The 19,035-nt window shown below is 53.7% G+C and overlaps 1 protein-coding gene across 2 annotated transcripts in view; it reads right to left on the reverse strand.

Annotated features, from left to right (window-relative positions):
- Nucleotides 1-301: 301 nt before the first annotated feature.
- ENG (endoglin) overlaps nucleotides 302-19,035 on the reverse strand; it is a 31,493-nt gene continuing 12,759 nt past the window's right edge. The window contains exons 3-15 of one of the 2 annotated variants that reach the window (XM_020874950.2): nucleotides 12,743-12,883; nucleotides 9,416-9,578; nucleotides 8,340-8,502; nucleotides 7,906-8,035; nucleotides 7,280-7,454; nucleotides 6,908-7,050; nucleotides 4,998-5,135; nucleotides 4,733-4,771; nucleotides 4,019-4,135; nucleotides 3,439-3,690; nucleotides 2,316-2,388; nucleotides 1,210-1,311; nucleotides 302-1,083 (exon numbers count right to left, since the gene is read on the reverse strand). In XM_020874950.2, the coding sequence (XP_020730609.1) occupies nucleotides 959-1,083; nucleotides 1,210-1,311; nucleotides 2,316-2,388; nucleotides 3,439-3,690; nucleotides 4,019-4,135; nucleotides 4,733-4,771; nucleotides 4,998-5,135; nucleotides 6,908-7,050; nucleotides 7,280-7,454; nucleotides 7,906-8,035; nucleotides 8,340-8,502; nucleotides 9,416-9,578; nucleotides 12,743-12,883 (1,761 nt within the window). In that variant the 3' untranslated portion in view covers nucleotides 302-958. The remainder of the gene's footprint in view (nucleotides 1,084-1,209; nucleotides 1,312-2,315; nucleotides 2,389-3,438; nucleotides 3,691-4,018; nucleotides 4,136-4,732; nucleotides 4,772-4,997; nucleotides 5,136-6,907; nucleotides 7,051-7,279; nucleotides 7,455-7,905; nucleotides 8,036-8,339; nucleotides 8,503-9,415; nucleotides 9,579-12,742; nucleotides 12,884-19,035) is intronic. The other variant, XM_020874951.2, reaches the window with a different exon arrangement.

A 19,035-nucleotide genomic window follows, 5' to 3' on the forward strand; every position in this document is an offset into this window, starting at 1 on the left:
GAACTGGCCTGCGTAGGAGACCAGGTTGTGTGGACTGGACAAGTCTCTCCCTCCTTCCCTCTGAGCCTCAGGCAGCCTGTCTGTGAAATGAAAAGGATGAATTGATGTCCCTTGACCACATGGGAAGCACAGGGACCTTGTGATCACAAATTCTCACACCCATTTCACAGATAAGAGAACGGTGGCTGGCTTAAAGAAGCCGCGGGACCTGTCCACAGTCACACAGCCCAGAAGTGGGATTTGAACTCAGGTCAGCCCTCTCCCTGGTGTAGGTGCCCCTCCCCTTCCAGCCCAGCCCAGCTCTGGTTTCATGGTCTGATTTATTGGTGATGAGTATACAGGGGAGGACCCAGGACAGACTGCCTGGGGGCTGGGCGTGGGGCGGTGTCTCTGTGACAGCTGCAGGGAGGAGTGAGGCTCCCCCACGCCACTCCCAGGCTGGGCACCCCTCGGCTTCTGTTTCCCCGCCAGAGTCATGCTGGTTCCAACGCGGAGGTCGCTGGCAACAGGTGCAGGTGGCTCTGTGCTGGCTTGGTTTCCACAGAGGAGGTGCCATCAGCCTGGGTGGGCTGGACTGAGTCCTGGAGTTCTCACCTCCTGCCCAGCCCAGGTCACCGAGTGCTGGATCCAGGTTACAATGACAGGGACTCTCTTGGGTGTTTACAGCAATGTGGACATACAGGGCAGTGGACTCTCACTCTGTGGTCCTGGGCAGCCGCACCCCAGGCCCTCTGGGTTTGAAGGTTCGTTGGGGTGGGGTGGGGGGACCCCAAGGCGTTCCGAGCTGGTGCTCCCACTGGTGGCAGGCCTCTGGGAGGGAGGCAGCAGGGGCGGGTGCAGAGGGCAGGGTTCATCCTTGGTCAAGTGGAGGGGCTGGGGTCCCGGGATAAGTCCACGGCCAGTGGTTCCCAGCTGCTGGCTGCTCAGTCTCTCCTGCTGGGCGGGGGCTGGCTGGGCACTACGCCATGCTGCTGGTGGAGCAGGGGGTGCTCTGGGTGCTCCCGATGCTGTGGTTGGTGCTACTGCTCTCCGAGGAGGCCGGGGCAGCCACCGCCACCACGGGCTCCCGCTTGCCGGGGTGACCTGGGGGCAGGGGTGGAGGTCAGGGCCCCGGCCAGGGCTCCCCACTGCCCCAGAGACTGCGCGGGACTCCCCCAGGTGGTGATGGAGGGGACCTGAGCACTCACTGTGAGGGCCTGGGATACTCACGCGTGTGCGAGTAGATGTACCAGAGCGCGGCGGTGAGCAGGGCCCCAATAAGGAAGGCGCCAAAGGTGATGCCCAGCACGGCAGGCAGGACGAGGCCTTTGTCTGCACCCAAGGACAGGATGGCTGCGATCAGCACTGCCATCTTCTCCCTGCACCTCCCATCCCCACTCCCCGCCCTATTGTGCCGGCCAGGAGCGCAGGTTTTGGTGCCAGTCTCAGCTCAGCCACTGACCCTGACTTCTCTGAACCCATTTCCTCATCTAGCCAATGGGCTCATCACACACACACGTGGCATGAAGCTGTGTTGCTAAGAGCATCCCCCCAAAAGGGCCCAGCCAGGCCTTTGGGGCCATGCCTCTGCCTCCCGAGGCTGGTAGAGATGCATTTTTAGGGAGGCTGGATGGTATAATCTGAGCAAAGTATGAGTGGGGCCTGAGAGTCCAGAGTCCCGCTGTGTGACCTTAGGTCAGTCCCTACCCCTCTCTGAGCCCGCTACCAAAGTAGAAGCCAGAGCACCCCTGAGGGCCCTTCAGCTCTCTTCTTGGGTTTTCCCAAGCTTCACTCTTTCTGCACTCCTGATGCTTGTCTGACTATGGGCCAGGCACCCTGCCCGTAGCCCTCTGAGTTTCCATCCCCGCAGTGGGGTCATTAGCCTGCCCTCTTGATTGTAGGCTGGGTGTAGGGCCTCCATCCAGGCCCAGGTGGGATGGCCAAGAGGCCGATGCTTCTCCCACCTGCATTCAGTGTCAGGGACTTTTCTGCCCAGGGGGGACCTGGGCCCAGGGGGGAACTAAGACAGGCTGCGGGGAGCTGGGCTGAGGGGCATCCTCCACACTAGGGGTCTTATGGAAGGAGGGCCAGTGCTGCCTCCAAGTCCTGTCCAGTCCCGATTCTAGGAGGCTCCATCCCCCAGCCAGGTCAGTCGGCCACCCTGGGGATCAAGAAGAGCCAAAGGCCTGGGATGCGGTCCCATGGGGTGGTCATAAGCAAACGCTCTCCATGTGGAAGACTCTAGCTGTGGCCCCTGCTCTCTGGGGTCCTCTGAGCGCCCATTGTGCCCCACTCTGACTTCAGTCCCTGGAACCCAGGGGAGACTTAGAACTCACCAGGCAGGCCGGCACTGACAATGTTCAGGCGCATAGAGACAGTCTTGTGGACTTCCTGGAGGAGGAAGAGAGCCTGGGGTGTGGCACAGCCTTTGAGAGGCAGCTCTAGGCTCCCTCCCTGTCTCTGTGACCCTGGCCTGCCACAGCCCACCCTGGGGCCTTGACTCTGAGCCCCATCTGCACCACCTTCTGGATGGGGGCCTCTGGGCAAATGCTGGCAGATCTGTGCTGTGGAAGGTGGCAGCCAGACAATTCTTGGCTGCTCCTGGTGTGTTTCCTGCAAGTTCCTGAAAGGTTCCCAACTCCCATGAGGATTATGGGAGCACCGCATCCATTATCCTTGTGAATGACCAGAAGCCCAGGCTCACCGTGGCCCGGGGAAAGCCCACTCAGGAGTGGTCCCAGAGGCTTCTCCAGCCTCATACAACTAGAGAAGCTTCTCATCCTGCTGACCCTTTTGTGTGCCAGGGCTTGGGGATGACTGTGTGTGTGTGTGTGTGTGTGTGTGTGTGTGTGTGTCTCCAGGGCCCGGTGTTTAAGAACTGGTATACACTGGATGGTGAAGTGTTGTGACCAGTAAGTGCAGAAAATCAGAATTTTGTGTCCTTTGTACTAACCCTCTTCCCTGAGGTCTACTGTTTGTTGAGATTACCATGGTGATCATACTATATGGATAAGATGGGTGGGTGGATGGATTCCTGGGTGGATGGATTGATGGATGATGGCTGGGTGCGATTGGAGAAGGCTGGATGGATGACTGGGCTGGTAGAAGGACTCTGGATGAATGACTGGGTGGGATGGTGAGAAGCATCAACTGATAAATGATGACTGAATGGGATGGTGGGAAGACAGATAGATGGGTGAAATAATGGATGGATAGATGGATGGACAGATGGATAGTGGTTGCAGCTGCATATCTGACCAATGTCCCAAGACATACCACAGCCATCCAAAGGTTGTCGGGTGGCAGAAAGAGTGCCCTTGGTACCCAGAGGCCACGTGTCTGCCTGTGGCTGTCTTTTGCCCACTGGTCCCACATCCTCCTGGTCTATCACATCCCTTCCTGGAAACTCCAGACCCAGAAGCCACCCTTGAAGCTGGGCTGGGCCCGGCTCCCACTCACCAGGGACCGAATCCTGGGATGCATGGTCACAGAGCAGCTGAGGATGCCAGTCGTGGGCATGGGCACCATGTAGCCGCGGAGGAGGAAGCTGAAGCGTATGTCACCACTAGGGCTCGGGGACAGCAGGCTCACGCAGCTGCTCTTGGCTTCCTGGCCCTGAATGAGTTCCACGATTTCCATGTCGGGCCCCAGGTTCAGTTGGCAGCTCTCCAGCTGGATCTTGAGCTCAGGGATGGATGGGGACACGCTCACCTGCACGAGGTAAGGGGGCCGAGGCCCAGTCAGTTACTCGTAACTCTCCACCTTACCTGTTCTCGCGAAATAAGCTAGATTCATTCTAGAATTCCTGCTTGGGAACTTTGATGGTGGAGGGACAGTTACTGGCCTGCCTGGAGCAAAGGAGGAGGAGGTGACATTCCAACGAGTGTTTGAGCTCTGCCTCCTCACCCACTACCCCCACCCCACAACCCTGCACCAGGGTGGCCCCCTCCTCCCCCTGGGACGTCAAGTTCCACTGGGAAGAAAGAAAAGCTCTGAAAAATCCCAAGGGGCAGCGGGCCTGAGCAGTCAAGTCCAGTACCTGCACAAAGCCCTGCTGGCCCAGCTCGATGGTGTTGGAGGCTTGGAGGAAGTGCGGGCTGAGGTAGAGGCCCAGCTGGAGGGAGAGGTTGTCCATGTTGATGCACTGCACCTTTCTCTGTGGGGATGGGAGGGAGGCTTGGTGGGTCTGGGAGGCACCCGTGAGAAAGCTAAGGGGTGGGAGCAGGAGTCACGGTCCAGAGTTGTTGCCTGACCCTCCTCCTCACCTTCCCCACCACAACTGATATTTATCAAGAACTTGCTCTCAGGAATTCCCTGGTGATCCAATGGTTAGGATTCTGTGCTTTCACTGCTGAAGGCCTGTTGTCTGATCTCAGTCGGGGAACTAAGATCCCACAAGCCGCAGAGCCAGAAAAAGAACTTGCTCCGCACAAAACTGACCCGTGTGCTTTCCATGTCTCCTCTTGGTGATGGGTCATCCCATAGCAGGTTCCTTTCTTATAACTCCTATTAACAGGACCTTTGGGCCCAGAGAACTTCTGTGATTTGGCCAAGGCCACACAGCCAATTCGTGCTTGAAGCCTCTGACCTGAGAGGCTGAGAACATGACCCTGAACAGTACTGCCCTCACTGCACAGAAGGGGAGACTGGGGCACACTGGAGACACATTGCCTTCCTAGGATCAGGGTTTGAGTCTCCTGAGGCCTGCTACCCCCTGGACCACATGGGTTAGCATGTTGACCGTCCATCTCACCCGCTGCGGTGATGAGCTTGACAGGAGTCTGATGACCACCTGCAGGAAGAGAGCCAAAGAGCTGGTCAGAGCCCAAGAGGAGCCCAGAGGGTATCCCACCCAATCCACCCATTTTTTTGGATGGGGAAACTGAGTCAACCAATGGCGAAGCTTGTCTTGTCTTCCTACTGAGCACCACACCCACTCTCCCCAAAGCCTCTCTGCCTGGAAGATCCAGGAGGCGCCTGGAAGGGGCACCATCCCTTTTTCCCACCTCAGGTCTTACCTCGTTACTGACCACATTTTCCATCACTTCCATGCCGCAGCTGGAGTAGCCGCTGCTCAAGACAAACTCGTCTTCTGTTTCCTCGGCTTGGCAGCTGGAGTCCCAGAAGGTCAGGCTTGTGATGGTACATAGCAGAGTCTGGGCCAGGGTTGTGGGGGGTGCAGGGGAGGCACTGTCAGGAGGCACAGGGCTCCCCAGGGCTTGTCCATCACACCCCAGCACCAAGGATTCGAGACCCAGGGGTCTCGAATCACAGCCACGCCTCTGCTCCCATCCCCATTATTGTTAGGTCTCATCATCCTACACTGTTTAAGAGTTACTACTTTTCCTGAACTTGACACACTTCTGTATCTAGCAATAATATCTGTGACATTGTGAGCATATTCTAGACAAATGCATTCAGAGAAATTGTGTGGGTTTGGTTTTTTCCAAAGATCAATGGATGACAGTGTATGGCATACAGGCCCCTTGGGACTGGATGGCAGTAATGCCAGCCATTGCTGATCCCTGCACCACCTCCTCCACCTCCCAGACATCTGCCGGGCCAAGTAGAGGCAGGTAAGAAGTGGGAGATGGGCTGCAGACAGATGGAATTTCATCCTGGCCCTGATACCACACACCCCAAAACACTTCCACATGGACAAAGAGTGAAATGTCATTCTAAAATCCCTGAGAACATGCATGACTCATCAAGACTCTGGCAGAGAGATGTCCTGCCTCAGAAACACTAGAAAAAAATCACAAAGGAGAAGATGGCCAGCTAGGATGGCCCAATGTATTCAAACATCCCCAAAATTAAGAAACACTCAGAACGATAACAAACCAGGAGAGATTATTTCCATAAGAATGATAGACAAAGGGCCACAAATGTCTTTCTTCATCTAAAAAGCTTATAGAAATAATCAAGAAAAATACCAAAGGAGGGAGGCTCAAGAGGGAGGGAACGTATGTATACTTATGGCTGATTCATGTTGTTGTACAGCAGAAATCAACACAATGCTGTAAAGCAATTATCCTCCAATTGAAAAAAAAATTTTTTTTAAATACCAAAAAAATACAGAGACTTTGATTATTATCAGTTACACAGTATCAAGTCCACACTCACTACTTAATAATCAAAGAAGTAGAAACTCAAACAAGAATGGAAGACAAGGTTCCACCCCCCACATCAGCAAAGTTTTTTAGACAAAAAAAACAATAATTTGGAGACAGAGTCAAAGTGTTCTCATTAATCAGCAGTGAAAATTGGAATCATCTTTTGGAAAGTGAGTTGGCAACATGTATCAAAATTTCCAGAATGTTCCCTCATTTTTGACCCAGCAAACTCACTGATGTAGAAACCTATCTTAAGAAAACAATTCTATTTAAAGACTTTCATGCACAATGACACTTCCTGCATATTTATAATATTACAGAATTGAAAACACCCAAATGTCTAAGGAGGGAGGAGGAGCTAATTATGGCATCTCAATATGATGGGATCGAATGTGTTTTTACAGTGATATTATTAAGTACATATGAACTTGGGCTTTCCTAGTGGCTCAGAGGGTGAAGAATCTGCTTGCAATGCAGGTTCAGCCCCTGGGTCAGGAAGATCTCCTGGAGAAGGGAATAGCTACCCACTCCAGAATTCTTGCCTGGAGAATTCCATGGACAGAGGAGCCTGGCGGGTTACAGTCCATGGGATCACAAGAGTCAGACACAACTGAGCACCTAACACATTGCTCCACACCAGGTGAGGTCGTCAGACCTCCTGTAATCCTCACCACCTGGTAGGAACCATTATCAAGCCCATTCTACAGGTGGAAAAACTAAGGCTTGTAGAGGAATGTGATTGGTCCTCCTGCCTGGATTAGGACAAAGGAAGGACCCGTGTCAGCTGGACTGGAGGCCAGGAGCAGCTCCCTTACCGAGATGAGATCCTTCTTGAGTACCAGAGTCATGCCATCGCTGGAGCACTTGGGCTGGATCAGGGTCAGAAGTAGCTCCTGGTTGCAGCCCTTATTGGCAGTGGTGATCTCCACCGGTGTGGGTGAGGGCTGCAGCCCACTGCCTGCAGGATAGCAGAGGGGGCCCCCGCAGACAATCACTGCGGAGCTCACTGTGCTCTGAGGTGCTAAGCACCTCTCTAGCTAGGTACTCTCAGCATTCCTGAGGAATATGGGGCTCCCACCAGCTGCTGCAACTTTCCCAGTTCACACAGCAGCTGGGCGTAGCAACAGGTCCCAGGAGAGGGCCAGGGAAGGGAGTGAGGGGGCAAGGAAAGGGAGTCAGGTGCTTACCACAGCTGTGGGTCTTCAGAGAGACATCACTGGTCAGAGGGAGCTCCACGAAGGATGCTACTACACTGGCATTGAGCCTCCGGGCCTCCCCCAACAGGCCTTGGGTTGTGTTTGGGAGTTGGAAACCAGAGTTGATCCTATCTGGAAAGATCTTCAAGGAGTATTCACCAGTGGTCTAATGACAGGGAGAGAGGCAGAGCAAGGAGCTACAGACACAGTCAGGGGTCACACAGCCTGGCAAAATGTGCCTGCAGGCTGGCCAGGGTCTGCCAGGCCTCAGTCAGGCTCTCTTTTGCTGCTGCTGTTTCCCCTGCCTGGACCACCTCCCCTCATCTACTGGTTCCTGTCTGTCTTTCAACTCAGCTTGGAGTGCACCTCTCCAGGAAACTTCCCTGATGCAGTGGGCGGGGTTAGGGGGCCTCTCTAAGGGATCATGGAAGGCCTCCTGGAGGAGGTGTCATCTAGGTGAGGGTCTGAAGGAAGAACAGGTAGAGCACAGAGAGCAGAAGGATCATCGTATATAAAGGCTCAGTGCTGGGGTGATGGTGCAGGAAGTTTGGGTTTTTTCTTTGAGGAGCCTTGGGAAGACCTGAACGGGGCTGTGTGGGTCTCAAAACAAGACTCACCCAGATCTGCATGTTATGGTTGGCGTCGATTAACCAGGACACGTAGGGTGGACCCTGAAGGATGAGCACGGCGGCGTCAGTATCTCTCCAAGCACAGTTCAGCTCCAACTTCACGGTCACTGTCCGGGGCCTGGGGAGGGGAAGACGGATCCCCCCCGCATCAGCGAGGACGTAGTGCGGGGTGTGGAGCGGGGCGGGGCGGGGCTGGGCGGGGGAGCTTGACCAGGAATTGCGGGGCCAGAACAAAATCTGGGGTTGGGTGAGCAGCCCCTGCGCTCCTAACCTGGTTGGTCCTGGGTCTGTCGGCGTGGAAATGGGCGGGGCCCAGATACAGGCGGGGGTGACAGTTCTCTAACCAGGCCAGGGCGGGGCTAAGGCTGGGACAGAAGCGGGGCTTTATAGGGGGCTGGGGCTGGCTGGGCTGGCTCCCTTACCAGGCCTCTGGGCCCGGTAGGATCCTCAGGATGTGCGCCTCCTTGTGGCCAGCCACACCTTCCAAGCGGCAGCCCCGAACCGGGGCGTAGGCTTTCCGGCTCCATTCGAGCGTGTGGCCCATGGCCTTCTGAGGTTCCAGAATGCAGAGCGGTGAGCTCGAGGCTGCGGAGATAAGCGCACCTCTGTCTCCTCCTGGAGCAGCCTAGCATCTAACACACAGGCCCACCCTCTCCCACAATAATGGTGGGGCAGGCAGGATGGCTTCCAGGTGGCGCTGGTGGTAAAAAAAAAAGAACTCTCCAGCCAATGCAGGAGACCTAAGAGACAGGGGTTCCATCCCTGGGTCTGGAAGATCCCCCTGGAGAAGGAAATGGCAATCCACTCCAGTATTCTTGCCTGGAGAATCCCATGGACAGAGCAGCCTGGTGGGAGTACACTCCATGGGGTCACAAAGAGTCAGACACAACCCAAGCGACTTAGCACACACGCAGGCAGGATGGAGCAGCAAAGAGTTGGGGCTTGGGAGGACCCGGGTTCAAACCCTCTTACAGCACAGTGACCCAGGGCAAGTCCCTGGCCTCTGTTTCCTCATCTGTCAACACACATTTTATTTAAGGTATAAAACCATGGTGGTATGTTAGAGATGCAACCCAGCAACTGCCTGTACATCTTCCCCTTTTCATTTTTCTTACAGTATTTACCATGACCTGAAATTATAGAATTTGTATACCTGTCTGTTATCATCTTCCTACCACAGTGCCAGCTCCCGGAGGGTAGGATCTGGGTTTGTCCCCACAGGGTCCCCAGGTGCCTGGCATAGGGCTTGGCACATACTAGGGACACAATAAATAATATGAAAGTGCTATTTTTGTAGGTCAAGAGACTGACAAATGGCAGCAGTTCCACAGGGTTCAATCTAACATTTGATGACAGGGTAACCACTGTCCTAAGTGGCCCTGGGCAGATCACATCCCATCTGGGTGCCTTAGTGTCCACATCCGAGCAATGAGGCAGAGGAATTCAGATTCCTCCAGAGTGGAGTCCTGAACCCAGAGAGGCTGTTGAGGAGGCAGACCTTGGTCCAGACGAAGGAGGATGGTTTCTGGGTCGTTCAGCTCAGTAGCAGAGGCGATGGGACCCTTTGTAGTCGCCCAGTTGAGGAGCTGGTCCTTGGTGGTGAAGGATGGCAGCTGTGTGGTGTTGGCATCTAGGGCCTCGGGAATGACCAGTTTGGGGTCCTGGGGAAGACATGTGGCAGCTCAGGACGCTTTCCCTGAGCCTGAATGCCTTCTGTCCCATGCCAGAGGTCAGGAGATAACTGGGGGAGGCAGCTAGTTGGCTGAGCAGAGAAGGCCAGGGCTGAGGAGGCTGAGGCTGGTGGAGCCGAAGTCAGCCCACAGGCCCCTAACTGGGGCCCCTCAGAGCCAGATCTGCCCCATCTCCTTTCCACACCTGGGGGGCTGGGTGGACACACATCCATGTTCATCCACCTGTTCAAACGTCACCCTCCCACTCCTCCATAAGCATCCTCATTCAGTCCCCACTTATCATGAGGCTCATGTTGGTTTCCCCAACACTCTTGTGAGGGACAGTGGCTGGCTTGGCCACCCCTGCATGGGGCTTGACACACAGTAGGCACTAAAAAATATTTGTCTGACTGTGTGCTGGGTCTTGAGACCAGCAATAAAGATCCTGACATGGCACACGGCAGGTGCTCCCCGCACATGGAAATGGAGAAGGGAAGATAGAAGACATGGATGAATAAATGAGTGAATGAAAGACAAACGATTGGTCCCTGCTCTGGGAGATCTAACCATCCAGAAACCAGTCATGTCTCAAGTCATTTGAAACAACAGAAGACAGAGGATATTATTCTATAAGAAACAAAAAGAGCAAGACAGGTCCCTTGAATGAACAGAGAATCTGGGCGGCTCCAGCACCTCATTGCCTCCACTGCCCATGCCTCAGCAGAGATTCTGATGGGCGAAAGAAGGAAATAGGAAAGACTTCCTGGGGTAGAAGTCAAAGGATTCATAGGAAGCTGTTGGGGCCATGGCTCAGAGTTCCTCTTCCATCCATCTCCAAAGCCAGAGGCATTACGCTGAAGCAGCAGCAGCATGCGAGCTTCAGGCTAGATACTAAGAGGGACTGCCTGACAGTGGAAATAGGCAAGACATCAGAGAATGGTCCACTTGGAATGGAGCAGCACTTTAACAAGGGGGCAAAGTGATGAGAACCTGGGTGAGGAATCCAGTGCCCACCCCCACCCCATGGAAGGGCTGGAACAGCCGTCTAGAGCTGGAGAGTTGTGTTGGGTGGGGAGGGGGAGGACTTTTAACATCTGACCCTCAGGGTCAGCTCTGTAAAATGGGAATGTAATAGGGATTAAAGGGCTTTTGTCAAGCTCTTGGTGCTGTGTCTGGTACAGAGTCCTGCGCCCTCCCCCGGTGAGACTCGGTCTCTCCAGAGGCGTCCAGGCTCCGGCTGCTTGGGGCCAGCTCCGGAAGCTGCGGGCCGAGGTCGCGCGCGGCTCTGGCGGTCCATCCGCCCCCTCTCCCGGGCCCGTGTATTCTTAGCCCCGGGGAGGAAGGCGTGGCCGAGGCCGGAGCCGGCGGCCGCTGCGACCTTCCGGCCCGGCGGGCGGGCGCTTTTCTTGTGCGCTACGTCAGCCAGAGCCCCGCCGGGCCTAGAGCCTGGGGCTGGGCCGCCAGAGGGTCGGGGAATGGGAAGGGGGAAAAACGGGAGGCGGGGAGAGGAGCTGTGGCCGGGCCTGGCTTGCCCGCACTGGGAGCCGCGGGGTGGGTCCCGCTGCGTTCTCCCGGTTGGCTGCGTTCGGCCTGCCCCGTCCCTCCCGTGGGGCTGGGGGCTTCCATGCCTGCTCTCTCCGCCTGACTCTGCGCTTCCCGCCGCCAGTCGCGCACCCCCTCAGCTTCTCTCGCTGTCTGAGCCCGCGTCCCAGGTAGCCCGGGACGGGGAGCCTGTCTTCAGGTCCCTTCCTCCTCTCCCGCTCCGCGAACTCTTAAGTCTTTCAGAGCCCGTCTGTTCCTCCCACAACAGACCGGCCCTCTTTCCGTTCCCAATTTTTTTTCTGTGTCTTGCTCCCACTAGTTTTCTTTGGTCTCCCCCGAGCTCCGGCTCTCTCCCCTCTGCTTTTTCTGGCTGTAAACAACAGCTGCTTACATCTGGTGGGCGGCCACCTCCCAGGACCTTAAACGTGGAGGAGGCAGTGCACCCGGCCCACCCTACCTCCTCCAGCCCTGAGACCCCTGGCTGTGGTCCCAGCCAGTGGACCTTCTCTCTCTCTGGTGGATGTGTCTGACATTTAAAATTTGAATTTTTTTAAAAAATAATTTTTCTCCAATTTAGGCCATGTAAATTATAGCAAATCTTGCAAATTCAATACAGTGAAAAGAACAAAGCAGATCTCTGCTCCTCATTCCTCTCCCCAGCCAGAACTACTGTTAACACATTGTTAGGTTTCTTTCTGGCCTTTTTTTGGTCTGTACTTGACTATTTTCACATTTACATCTTGTAAACATTTTCAAAGACAGTGACAAGGTTATTTTATGGAGGAGTATCAGTGAGTCCAGTTCTCCCACTGGACAGATAGGAAAACTGAGGCTATGAGAGAGGGTTGGAGTTGGCCAATTTGCACATCAACCTGGGGGCTTCCCAGGTAGCTCAGTGGTAAGGAATCTGCCTGCCAGCGCAGGAGACGCAGGTTTGATCCCTGAGTCAGGAAGGTCCCCTGGAGGAGGAAATGGCAACCCACTACAGCATTCTTGCCTGGAAATTTCCATGGACAAAGGAGCCTGGTTGGCTATAGTTCATGGGGTCTCGAAGAGTTGGACATAACTAAGCGACTGAGCAGGTACGCACGCACACACATCACCTCCCGCGTTTGATTCCCACCTCCGGGTCTGGGCTCTTTTCCCCAGGTTCTGTTGTCCTTTGTGTTCTCTCTGGCAGGGCCCCAAGGGGTTCACCAGGAAGGGCCCTGGTGAGTCATGTCAGAATGAAAAAGAGAAGCAGGGGACCCTGGCCCACAGAGGTGGACAGCTGCTGCTGCTGCTGCTAAGTCGCTTCAGTCGTGTCCGACTCTGTGTGACCCCAGAGACGGCAGCCCACCAGGCTCTGCGGTCCCTGGGATTCTCCAGGCAAGAACACTGGAGTGGGTTGCTGTTTCCTTCTCCAATGTGTGAAAGTGAAAAGTGAAAGTGAAGTCGCTCAGTTGTCTCCGACTCTTCGTGACCCCATGGACTGCAGCCCACCAGGCTCCTCCGTCCATGGAATTTTCCAGGCAAGAGTACTAGAGTGGGTTGCCATTGCCTTCTCTGGAGGTGGAGGGCAGAGGCCTCCCAAAGCCCGTGCCTGAGGCTGCGGTTGGAGGTAACACACTCACGTAGGCCAGCTGGAGTGGGATTCCTGGTGCCTGCAATTTCAGGAAGATGGATTTGTTCACGCTGAGGATCAGCAGCACCTCTCGGGGCCGGATGCCACCTTGCTTGGATGTCTGGAGAGTCAGCTTCAGCTCTGATACGTCCTGGGATGGGGGCAAGGGGAGAGACACATATACAGATTAGTCAGGCTGCACCGGCGGTGTGTGCCACCCAGGTCAGCAGCGTTGACTCATTTACTGTCAGCTTCCATTTCATTCTCCCTGCCCAGCTTGTCCACTCCTGTCTTCCAGAGCCCGGCACAGTGCCTGACCCTCAGGCAGGTACCCAGAAAATATTTGCTAAACGAATGAAAGATGAGTCTCAGCAAATCCAAGGAGACTTTTTTTTTTTTTAATAATCAGAGGCAGGGATAGATTGGGAGTTTGAAATTGACATGTACACACAGCTATATTTAAAATAAGATGCCTGGGACTTCCCTGGTGGTCCAGTGGCTGAGACTCCATGCCTCCAATCCAGGAAGCCTGGGTTCAATCCCTGGTCAGGGCACTCTATCCCACATGCCAAAACTAAGAGTTCATATGGTACAACTAAGACCTGGTGCAGCCAAATAAATAAGTATTTTAAAACAAATAAATGCAGTGAACCTAAACTTTATTCGGTAGTCAGTTGAGGTTTATTAATCCATTAAACACCTGCTGTGAACCAGCCCATGTGACTTTAGAGCATACTATGTGCCCTTTCTCTGTCCCAGTGCAGCAGTGTTGAGACATCACACTCTGCTCCCCAATTGCAGTATTCCTATTTGCCTTACTATTTTGAAGTACTAAATACTCATGTTTTGTTGGGTAATACCATTATTTTGATATTTTATAAGAAATGTGAAGTTGAAATCATTTCAGTCTCGAGAGGTGCTGACTGCATTAAAATATTTAATTGATCATGGTATAGGTATTTAGAATGCTTTCATTTCAACAATGACAACCAATACCTAACATTTATACAGTGCTTCCTAAGTGCTTAAACTGTTCTAAGTGCTTTACACATTGACTCATTTAATCTCACGACAACCCTAAGAGGTAGGTACCATTGTTATTTTCATTTACAGATGAAGAAACAGGGCACAGATAGGTGAAGTCACGTGTCCATGACCACACAGCATGTAGGTATGGAACTGAGATCTAGACCTAGGCAGGCCTCTGCTCTCGACTACTGTCCTGCCCCATCAGGGTTTTTATACCTCTCTATTCCCAGAAAGAAAAAGAACACAGCAATCCACAAGGCAAAGTTTCTACTGAAAGAATAGACTTCTTTGGTCCTTCCCTGATGGTCCAGTGGTTAAGAATCCACCTTCCAATGCAGAGGACATGGGTTCGATCCCTTGTTGGGGAAACTGAGGCCCCACATGCTTTGAGGCAACTAAGCCCACTAGCCACAACTAGACAAGTCCACGCACCGCGACAAGAAGAAGCCTGCACGCCACAGTGAAGACCCAGCAGAGCCAGAAAGAAAGAAAGAAGAACCCCTGCTGTGTTCAAAGACTCTCTGAACCAATGGAGCATGAACAGGTGACTCCTGAAACTGAGACAGGTGCAGGCCTCAGAAGCCCTGCCTTGGGCTTATAAGGACAAAGACGGATGGAGACATTTGATTGAAACACAAACTCCAGCTGTTCACAAAAGCTGGCAATCTCTCCAAAGAGACAAAAAGCTGACCCACCCACCCCCCCAAATCTCTTCAAACTTATCAAAAAGGAGACGGATATTTCAAGATGAAGACATCAGTGGAAAGTTTTTAGATTTAACTTCTAATTATCTCCTGGCCATTTCCCCAACTGATGTCAGACAGCCAGAGTGTTTCAGCTGGAAAAATCTGCCCAGAAATATTTCCACTACCTAATAATGACACGGTGATCACACTTTGTAAGTTTGCTCTTTGAAACAAAATAAAAGCAAATAATATTTAATTTTCAATGTTTCATACTTCTTTTTCATTTTAGTGAGCTATTAGGTTGCTTATTTTTGAATGATCACTTTTATGCTAGTTTATAGTAGACTGATATATCTTGAATTTATGTTTGTGTAAGTTCACTTTTTTTTTATTAATTTCTGTTTTCTAATGGGTTTATAACTTTGGGGGTTTGAAATATCTTGTGTCATCAATTTTTAAAAATAGTGTACTTTCTAAACACTTTAAGGATTAAATATTGGATTTACTATCATATTTTGGCAAAATAGGAAATACCACTCCAAATGTCAGAACTGACATTTTGTTCCAGGATTGTGATCAGTTCTTGAAATTAACTGAAGTGAAAGGAGACCCACCTTGGTGTTATCAGGAAAGGCCTAGGCTCTGCTGCCCTGTCTGAATCTTCAAGAATGGACCCACCCCAGCTTCATTACCTAATTGCCTATGTATTATTAGCTTGAACCATCAAATATGATTGCACAACTCTGTGTATATGATCAAAACCCCTCAACCGTACACTTTAAGTGGGCAGATGTTTTCACAATGAAGCTATTAAAATGCGACAATCAAATATCAGTACTTTCACAGGGTTCAGTCTAATGAGTTCCCAGCCCTGTGTGTATTGCATATGCTCTCATCGAAGCAGGATCAGGTATTCTCCCATTTCACAGACGTAGCGGTTGGGCACAGGGAGGGCCCCTGCCCAAGTCAGTGGTGAAGTCAGATGCACAGTACCTGTCAGCATGGTGCCAGAGTGGGTGCCTGGACCCCTGGGCAGCTCGCCTGGACCGTGTCCTCCCTCGCCTCAACCCTGCCACTCCCCAGACTGCCCCACAGTTCATCACTGTCCAGCCCCATCTGTCTGTCCTCCCCCAGAGGAGTGACCCTCACGGCCCACACATGGCGAATAGATGGGTCCTGTGGTTAGGAGGGGCCATGGCTGCTGCGGACAGGGAGAATAATCCCTCCTCTGCCCTTTGGTGGACGCCCACAGGCTGAGAGCACAGCCCTCGAGGTGGCAGGAAAGAGCACTGTGACCATCCATGCCTGCTGCCACCCCACGGTAACTGTCCCTGTTGTTCCTCAGTTTCCCCATCTGCAATACAGGGATAGGACAGAGTGGAAACTGAAACCAAGTGAGGCTCTGGATAAAGGAAGTTAAAGAAGAGAAGTAGAGGTCAGCGTCGGGTCATGCTGAGGGTGAGGGGTTAGGAGACTGGAACTTTGTGACGTCTGTCATGACTCTCAGCTCTGCTCCCAGGGCTCACAGACGGATCCCTCCACTCTCCTGTCACCAAGTCCCTCCCTGTAGAGTTAGGGGTGGGGAGGGAGGAGGGGCATGGGCTGAGGCCCAGAGAGAGGCAGGCAGGGGCCAGGGCCCTGTCAAAACTCGGAGGCTGGAGAGCTGGGCTTCCCGGGGTCTTGGAGCTCCCGGCATGAGCTCAAAGGCCAGCTGGTTACCAGAAAAACCCAGCCAGGGTTTCCATAGCAAATACTTCCACCCCGTGGCCCTGACTCATCAACAGAGTCACTCACACACAGACTTCCCTCTTTCCTCCCAGCCCCGAGCCCAAAGGTAAAGAAAGGGGTCTGCCTTGCACCCCATCCAAGCTCCCAGTCTTCCCCATGGCATCCTGGTAATTCTGGAAGCCCAGCCGAGGTGGGCAGGCCAGTCACACCCTCGCCCCCAGCTCTGCAACCTGGGCCGGTCGGGGCCTGCCCGGCCCCTTCCCTGAGCCAGTGGGCGGGAGACCACGTTTCTATTTTTGTGCCTCTGGCCCACAGTTGCCATTGTCGGCCCAGCAGTCAGTGGCGGGAAGGGGGATTTCAGAGGGGAGGCCCTAAGCGCTAGTAGCCACTTATAGAAAGTCGCTTCCAGCAATTCTTTTAGGAGTGGAGCCTGGGCCTGCCTGCAGCCCCCACCCTCCTAGGGCCAGACTGGAGCCGGCCAGATTGGAGCCAGCCATCCCTTTGCTCACCCCAGTGGAGTCAGACTTACAGGCAGGGTAGCAGGCAAAGGGCATCAAAGCCAGACAGACCTGAAGTCAAACCTGGGCTCAGTCATTAGCCTGTGACCCTGGGCAGTTACTTCCTGTCTCTGGGCCTTAGCTTCCTGATCTGGAAAATGGACTGAATGATATACCTACTTCATAGATTTGTGAGGATTCAGTGAGATTCTGCCTGAAAAGTGGGTGGTCCAATATCTAGCCAAACACATAGCAGTAAATTGGCTTTCTCGACCTCCCGTTCCCTCCCTGCTCGCTCGTCCAGAGGAGGGCCATAATTTAGGGGCTGAGGAGGTGGGCATGAGGGCTGGGCAGCTGTTGGCTGGAATTGGGACCAGTCAGGCCTCCCTGCAACAGCCCCTCTCTGGGCCTCAGTCCCCCCATCTGTGTAGGCTCAGTACTATACGGCTCTTTGAGTCCGTCTGCCTCCTTGGGGCTCCCAGTGTTTGCCATCTGGGAGTCGGTCTCCAGCCAGGTAGCTACAGAGTGGGCTTCCAGAACCCCCGGGAGAGCCGCGCCACTCTCTCCAGCTGAGGGTTCCTGATCAGCCCATGTCATCTCTACTTCCCCAGTTTCTTTGTCTGTCTGGGAAAATAGCACTGGGCCCAGCCCAGAGCTGCTATGCTTTTAATGGGAGACAGGAAAGATGGCACAACTCTGTCCTCCAGGAGCTTGGCAGAGAACAAGACTTAACACCCCCAAACAACCAGTAACACTGCTAACCTCATGGAGATGGCCAATCAGCAAATGTTTATACACAGTTACATTTCCGCTTTCTTCCAATATTGACCCAGCAATCCAACCATCCACCAACCATCCACCCATCCACCCATCCACCCATCCACCCATCCACCCATCTACCCATCCACCCATCCATCCACCCCCTCCACCCACCCACCCATCCATCCATCCATCTACGCACCCATCCACCCACCCACCCATCCACCCATCCATCCACCCATCCACCCATCCACCCACCCACCCATCCATCCACCCATCCACCCATCCATCCACCCATCCATCCATCTGCCCATCCAACCATCCATCCATCCATCCACCCATCCTCCCCTCCATCCACCCACCCACCCATCCATCCATCCATCCATCTGCCCTTCCAACCATCCACGCATCCATCCATCCACCCATCCACCCAACCATCCAACCATCCACCCATCCAACCATCCAACCATCCATCCATCCACCATTCAACCATTCATCCACCCATCCACCCATCCATCCACCCACCTATCCATCCATCTGCCCATCCAACCATCCATCCATCCATCCACCCATCCACCCCTCCACCCACCCACCCATCCATCCATCTAACCACCTACCCATCCATCCATCTACCCACCTACCCATCCATCCATCCGTCTGCCTATTCAACCATCCACCTATCCACCCATCCATCCATCTATCTGCCCATCCATCCATCCACACATCCACCCATTTACCCATCCATCCATCCATCCATCCATCCATCTACCCACCTACCCATCCATCCATCGATCTGCCTATTCAACCATCCACCCATCCACCCACCCATCCATCCATCCACCCATTTACCCATCCATCCATCTATCTGCCCATCCACCCATCCACCCATCCATCCATCCACCCATTTACCCATCCATCCACCCATCCACCCACCCATCCATCCATCTGCCCATCCAACCATCCATCCATCCATCCACGCATCCACCCCTCCATCCACCCCTCCATCCATCCATCCATCCATCCATCTGCCCTTCCAACCATCCACGCATCCATCCATCCACCCATCCACCCAACCATCCAACCATCCACCCATCCAACCATCCAACCATCCATCCATCCACCATTCAACCATTCATCCACCCATCCATCCACCCACCTATCCATCCATCTGCCCATCCAACCATCCATCCATCTATCCATCTATCTACTCATCCTTCCAATTCCGGGACTGACCCTGAATTGAACACTGGGGATATAGCACTGAGATGCAGATGCAGTCCCTGCCCAGTCTGTCTGGCCCCGAGTCCATGCCCTTCCCACCAAGTCTGAACCTAACATCTGCAGGGCCTAGGGCAAGAACACATATGACAGCCCCTTGCCCCAACACCCCTCTTCTCTTCACATGGACACATGTGGACAACCAGTCTGGATGCTCAAGCTCTGCCATGCTCACCCCACAGCCCCCTATGACCTCCCCACCATCACTGAGTCCATCACTCAGTACCAGGACTGCTGACACCCACCTCTGCCTCCTCCAGGAGTGGCTCCAGGGCAAAGGCTAGGTCTGCTTTCTCTCTGCACCATTGATGCCCATTCTTAGTCAC

This window comes from Odocoileus virginianus, chromosome 2, assembly GCF_023699985.2.
Source record: "Odocoileus virginianus isolate 20LAN1187 ecotype Illinois chromosome 2, Ovbor_1.2, whole genome shotgun sequence".
NCBI lineage: Eukaryota > Metazoa > Chordata > Mammalia > Artiodactyla > Cervidae > Odocoileus > Odocoileus virginianus.